Source organism: Sorghum bicolor, chromosome 6 (genome assembly GCF_000003195.3).
Source record: "Sorghum bicolor cultivar BTx623 chromosome 6, Sorghum_bicolor_NCBIv3, whole genome shotgun sequence".
Lineage (NCBI taxonomy): Eukaryota > Viridiplantae > Streptophyta > Magnoliopsida > Poales > Poaceae > Sorghum > Sorghum bicolor.
In genome coordinates, this window is record NC_012875.2 from 50,099,987 (window position 1) to 50,107,102 (window position 7,116).

Here is a 7,116-nt window from a genome sequence, read left to right on the forward strand (position 1 = left end):
GACACTGTTGGCGTTTGGGCGCTAGCTTCAGGCAAAATCTGGCATAAGATTTGGTCACAGCGGCAACCACGGCAGGCTAGTCGAGGTAGCAACTGTTGCCAAAATCCCCAATGCTGGCACGGCTACTACTGGCTCCGGCTCGTGAACAGCACAGAGAGGGGTCGGGCGGGGGGAGAGAGAAACGGAGAAAGGGGTTTGGCCACTGGGCACTGACTGACCAGCAAGAGAACAAGGCTTTGGGCTCGCCTTCTCTAATCTCTACTAGACTAGAGTAAACACGGCGCAATGGTGGTCCCGGCGGCCGGTTTCCAATCCAAGGATAACAAGATGGAGTCTTAACCCTCGCTCTCACTGTCACGTACACATCCCTTGGTGCTTGCTACGGCCACCCCGCGGCTGTACCTGTGGTCTTGGCTTGCCATGTTTATTTATAGCTGCCGCTCAAAGCGACAGCTGGAGATCAGCGGGAGGAGGAGCTGAGCTGAGGATCGAGCTCAGGGAACAAGCAAACAGCCATAGCTCATATCCAGGTCGTGAGGGCAGGGGCTATTAGCCGGCAGTGATCTTCTTGTATCCGCCGTAGCCTCGATCGATCGGTTTGAGCTCGTGGATATGGGGGAGCAGGAGAACAACAAGATCGGCGGCGGCGGCGGCAACCACGCCATGGCGGTGGACGAGGCGGCCGCGGCGGCCAAGGGGAAGAGCCTTGGCGCCGCGGACCCGCGCCTGCAGGGCATTTCCGACGCCATCCGCGTCGTCCCCCACTTCCCCAAGCCAGGTCCGTCCCCGCGCGCACCCCCCTCGTCTCCAACACAATCATTCGGTTGACTCGCACGAAACCGCGCGCGGCGCGAGGCCTCGATCGGGCACGCACGCGCACACGGCAATGAAGAACGCGGAAGAACACGGGTTCATTTCTTCATTCCATTCCATTCTTTCGCGTGCATGCAGGGATCATGTTCAACGACATCACGGAGCTGCTGCTGCGGCCGGGCGTGTTCAAGGACGCCGTGGACATGTTCGTCGAGCGCTACCGCGGCATGGGCATCGCCGCCGTCGCAGGTAAAAAAATCGACCATCGAGCAAGCCACTGTCATCATCATTGGTTCATCATGACAAGCGGAGCCACCCGCCGCCTGCATGCCCGCGGCGCCTGCCTGCTCGCGACCACCACCACCACCACCACTGGCGCCGGCCGTTCACTTTTCCTTAATGACCCTCCTGCGGCCGCCGGCCGCTCGGTGTTGTGCTGTCGTCAGTTGCCGCCTGACGCTGGCGGGGGCACTGGGCGTGCGCGGCGCGGTGGTGTTCTGAGATTCCGTAATATCTTTGGGGCAGATCTTCCGTGCTCCTTTTGTCCCCCACGCTTTGTCGCTCGTTCGTTGTGATCAGCCGATCAGGTCATGTCATCACTCACCACCACCACCTCCACCTACGCATTTTTTTTTAATCTCTCGCTCGCTCTCGCCTGCAAATACTACAATCTACTCCTGATGTTTACAGTTAAAATAAATAAATCCAAAGCAGCTGCACCTGTACAGCAGTTGGGTTGGGTACTTGGTGAGTTCAATGTTGATACCAAGTCATAAAATATGCTGATACTACCATTCTACTAGTAGTCCTCTCTCATCATCTAGTATTCATGTGACGTTCTATCTGGCCCTGCGTAATAAATTCAGGGGTCCAATGCCGCCGAGCTCAGCTGGGAGGGCAGGTCGACGAGGACCATCTGCTCGCTAGCTAGTACTACGTGCGGGCGTGTGCGTTGGTTTATGGCCGCTTGGGGGGCCACGGCATGACGGCAATGGTCTCGCGTCAGGGCTGAGCCGCTGGGTCCTGTCTCGTGTCCGGCCGGGCCGCGCCACGGCGTCCCTGCTGCCCTGCTGGGGGCCGCCGGGGTTTTTGTTTGCCTCGGTTCGGTGGTCCAGCGGAATCCGCGCATTCAATGCCAGGATCGGAGGGCATGTCGACGGCTGCTGATTGGGCGGGATCGGTCGATCAAAGCTCAGCTCGGCGCGAAGCGATCTCACGAGTAGCGACTGTGCGAGTGGGACGTGCCTCGTGTGCGCCGGGGCGGGGACCGGCCGGCGCGGTGGTGGTGGTGGTGGCGGGCGCCGTGGTGGGGGCGCCGCCGCGACGCGATCCTGATCGAACGGCTGCGGTCGTGCACATGCGGTGTCGGCTCGACCCCGTTCTCGGACGCCGAGATGTGGTCGCGCTTTCGTTGTGATTTGTCCTCGCTTCCTAGTCCTCCTAGTCCTGTGATCTGCGCATGGCCTGGTCCCGTGCGGGGCTCTGCATGTGCACAGTGATCTCCTGTTGGTCTTGACAGCTGCCAAAGTAGAGCATCACTTGTGTGGTGGACTGTAGCGGTTGCTCCGAGGATTTGCTTCATCTTCATAAAAAAAAAACAGCTTGTCTGGTGCTTCATTGGCATCTTCTTGAACGGCACTGTCTAGGACGACCTCTATTTTTGCAGCCTTTGATTTCTCTTCTATTTAAAGTCATTATGGTTTTTTCTGTGTTACTTGATGTTATCAATATCAACTATTCAAGTTACTCTTTTGATGTCATGAGGATTGTCTGAAAGTATTTTTTACCGTAGCCATGCATAATTATGTTCAAATCTAACTTCATGTCCTCTCAAAATCAATTATCATGTGACGATTTTTTCATGTTTTGGTAGGCATTGAAGCTAGAGGATTCATCTTTGGCCCAGCCATTGCGCTAGCCATAGGAGCAAAGTTCATACCACTACGCAAACCTAAGAAGCTTCCAGGTGATGTGGCTGGAGATGTAAATACGAACAAAACTTTGACCCCGAAAATGAATATGACATCATATGCTATATACTCTAGACCATATCATGACATATATAGCAAACACATCGGCAAAAACAATTATGATATATGGATCTGTCACTTTTTAGTTCACCGTGAAACCCAAAGATACCAATATATGCATGCCACATGGTAAACAACATGCCATGGGATTGTTACTATGTGGAAGTATCATTATATAAGTAATATTAACTGTAATTTCTTCGAAAGAAAACCGTAACTAGCTAGACTCATATTGTAATGTGCAGTTTTGTTAAAGTTTCTACATATAATAATTGTTGCTTTTATAACATTGTAGGTGAGGTATTTTCTGAAAGTTATGTACTTGAGTATGGAATGGATTGTTTGGAGATGCATGTTGGAGCTATTGAACCCGGGGAGCGTGTAGTGGTTGTTGATGATTTGGTTGCAACTGGAGGAACTCTTTCTGCTGCAATAAGACTTCTTGGTTAGTAACTTATTAAGTACATGATATGTTTAATATGATATATATTTCAGGCAGCCGAACCTAGCATATAGTTGGTTGACGGTGTAATGTACGCCATACCACACCTAAATTAAGTCTGGCAAATTTGGATGCCTATTGTCTTGTTAATATATAAAGCCACCTAGTTGCTCCTAAGTCGGTTTAGTTGAATATGATATATATGTGGATGCAAACCATCAAATTTGCATGGTTGTTTATTAGCATTAGTGCTCTAAAATATGTAACGAAATCAGCATAAAAAAATATTTGGATAGGTGTGACACATATCTTTCTGGTTGATGTTTATTGTCTGGTAGTACTAATAATAACGGAAGACCTCAAAAGCACTACTATTGCACTTATATTTCTTCTGACATAATCCCTGTACTGTTGGAACTTCCCCCATTTGTTCATAGGTTTAATGCAAAGATGCTATTCTAACATCTTTATGTTTTAGCTGTGTGGAGTATATCAGTTGAGTATTAGAACAAACCATTAGTGCACAGAAATCAAACACTCTGTGCTCTTCAATCAATCATCAGCTGCTAATTTAATCATGTTTTTTTTTGTGGAAAACTTCAATGGGGGGAGTGTACCCCACCTGATTTTTATTGACTTATAGTGCTGATACCTATATTACATAAACTGTTTACAAGGGATTTTCACGAGGCTTCCTGGACCCTAGATTACGTAGGGGAAACATTTTTTCCAACATAAAACTTAAACCTATCACTCGAGATTTCCATTTATGAGCAAAGAAAATCTTTTCACCAGTGATTTATTGATCCTAGAGCGAGAAATTTAAAGGAAAAAAAAAGATAAGTGTAGTACAGGTTATATGGAAAAAAGGTTGATTGAGGTTGTACTTGTGTAGTAGTTCAGAGATGGTTGCGTAAAAAAGATGTATCGAGTATCTTGTGGTGTTGAGAAGCATCTCAACAACTTCGTGATGACATGTAGAGTGGAGGACATCATGTTCTTTTGACTATAAACGAAGTTTGTCCATAAGGAGGACAAGCTGTTTATTCATCATAGGACAAAATCTTGTCTGAATGATACGCTCTATGGGGTAGCTAATTACTATAGGCATGATTTCAATGAGACTGGATGCACCATCTCATTTACTTGATGTTACAAGCAAAAAGTTCATGGATAGGAATTGAGCACTCGTGTCTCAAGGAATAAGGAAACAATGGATATACCACTATGTTAGAAGTTTTCAACTATCTTCCCTTCCTCTTTTTATCCATCAAATTACAAAATGTTGTTTGTGTGTAGACTGTTGCATGCTATTGATCTTTACAATATTCGTGCTTGTGCATAGGTTGTGGTGTTTACATACTGTGTTCTCAGTTATATCATGAGTTACTAGAAAGAAAGCACTAGCCTTTCCATGACTGCTGATACTATTTGCATTTCCAGAGCGCGCAGGAGCTAACGTGGTTGAGTGTGCATGCCTCATTGGGCTTCCCAAGTTTAAGGTACAAATATAAGTTCGTTCAGAAAAGTTACCAAAATATAATATATTGCTTTTTCTCAAGGTCCACCAATATGCTCCTTACATGCACTTTAGTTAGCTAAAGGAAACTGAAGCAGTATTCGACCTCAGTCTGAGGGAGGAAAGGCGCAATAGAACACGACCAGTGTTTTTTTTTTTTTAAAAAAAACTAGTACATGTGACTGCAGATTTTTAATAAATGAAATGATGCCAGCTAGCTGACAATGTTTCCTCCTACGAGTAAAACCGAGAACCTTAAGGTCAAAAGACCTATTTTATCTGTAGGATGTAACTTCAGTGACAGATAGGTGCATATGTGGTCAGGGCTACAAGAACAGCTTACCTTGTATTTTTCCTATGGATAGGTTAGCTGATAGCCATTGGCCACAACAAAAGGAATATGGCCTTGTTTAGTTTCAAAAATTTTGGCAAAATGAGCACCGTAACATTTTCGTTTGTATTTAACAAATATTGTCTAATTATGGTTTAACTAGGCTCAAAAGATTTGTCTCGCAAATTATAGGCAAACTGTATAATTAATTATTGTTTTTATCTATATTTAATGCTCCATACATATGCCGTAAGATTCGATGTGATGGGGAATCTGAAAAATTTTGTAATTTTTTTTTGAGAACTAAACAAGACCTATGTATAAGCTGAGCTCTTTGGAATCTAGCATATGTAGGCAAGCATGACTTTGGGATGTTTGGTTGCTAATTAGTTATTGTTTCTATCTATATTTAATACTCCATACATATGCCGCAAGATTTGATGTGATGGAGAATCTGAAAAATTTTGCAAATCTTTTTGAGAACTAAACAAGACCTATGTATAAGCTTGAGCTCTTTGGAATCTAGCATATGTAGGCAAGCATGACTTTGGGATGTTTGGTTGCTAGCCATAGTTTACCACAACTAACTTTAGATAAGTGTGGCAAGCCACAAAAAGTGTGGCTAGCAAATTGGTTGCGACACTTTGCCAAACCTAAAGGAATCTTGCCACACTTTTAAACTCTATGATGTGGAGCCCAAAAGAATCATGCCTAAGCTTAGTTGTCAACCAAACACTTGCCAACTTGGTCAAACTTGCCTACGGTAAAGTGTGGCAAATTGTGGTTAGCAACCAAACAGCCCCTTGATGTTTCCATATATGATGAAATAGAGAGGGTTGTGGAAGCCTAGTGCCCTAGACCCTAGTCCACCCAAGTCTGCCTGTTCAATACTTCAATGGGAATAATTTAGATAAGGATAACTATTTTTTCACCTCGGTTGGTTCAGTTTTTTCATTTCTTACGAAAGACAGGCATAGCAAGGTGTATATATATCTACTACTGAGTTTTTTTTTTTTTTTACGTGCAGGATTTCTACAAGCTCAACGGGAAACCAGTTTACATCCTGGTGGAGTCCCGCAAATAGGACGCAGTAAATGGTCAGGCAAGTACTGCTCTTAAGCTCCTTTATACTTGAAACTTCTCTCATCATTCAACCCTTCAGTATTAGTGATTTTGAACATATCATGAAATTACAAAGCTAGGCAAGTTTGCAAATTCGAGCTTTGCTAAAAGATCACCTCATGGAATCAAATTTGATTTCCTGATGAACAGCAGCAGCAGTAGCGCACAGCCTTAAACCATGTATAGTTACCAATGCCAATTTCTGTCTTGTGACCTTTTCAGAAAAGCTTTCTATCTTCCCCTCCAAAGAAGCTCACAACTTCATTCATTTGCACGCGCAAGCAAGGTGGAATGCGCACCGAGAACTCCACAGTAATCTGTGTTGAGGCCAAGGCCAGATGTCATGTATCTTCATGGAGAGTGTGAGATGCATTGGGTTTGGGTGAAACGTAGTCACTGTACTTTTGTAGCACGTAACGTCTAGTAGTATTTTTAGTAGCCATGGCTGAAGAGAGTTTGTAGCTATTCCCGACTTCCTGCCAGGAACATCATCAGTGTTAGCCAGAGAAGGAGGAACTTATGCTGCTGCTCAGTTTTCTACCAGAATTGTCTTTTTTTTTTCTGTGCAGATTCAATTCTATGGTAAACTTTACTACACATCCACGTTCCTGTGCTGCTTGTTTTGCCTAAAAGACTGTTCAATCCTGGAAGAAGAGCAATCATACGTAATGCCAAGGACGGAGGACATAAGTTTCCCAATACTACTATATATTGGAGCTCCCAAGGAATATGCTACTGTGCAGTTGTACTCCACCTGATCAGATACTAGTAGTACCCAGGAAAGTTTTGGCCTTGTTTACTTCTCTAAATATTTTGTAAAATGTTTAGATTCTCCGTCACATCGAATCTTACGGCATAT

At 44.9% G+C, this 7,116-nt stretch overlaps 1 protein-coding gene across 2 annotated transcripts; it reads left to right on the forward strand.

Moving 5' to 3' along the window:
* Nucleotides 334-6,854, forward strand: LOC8075898 (adenine phosphoribosyltransferase 2). 2 transcript variants are annotated; one of them, XM_021463907.1, is made up of 7 exons: nt 334-778; nt 952-1,062; nt 2,687-2,779; nt 3,139-3,288; nt 4,729-4,787; nt 6,163-6,232; nt 6,480-6,854. In XM_021463907.1, the coding sequence occupies exons 1-6, from the start codon at nt 613-615 to the stop codon at nt 6,217-6,219; spliced, it is 636 nt and encodes a 211-aa protein (XP_021319582.1). In that variant the 5' UTR covers nt 334-612; the 3' UTR covers nt 6,220-6,232; nt 6,480-6,854. The 2 variants fall into 2 exon arrangements, with proteins under 2 accessions (XP_021319582.1, XP_002446754.1); XM_002446709.2 differs by having other exon boundaries at nt 347-778; nt 6,163-6,237.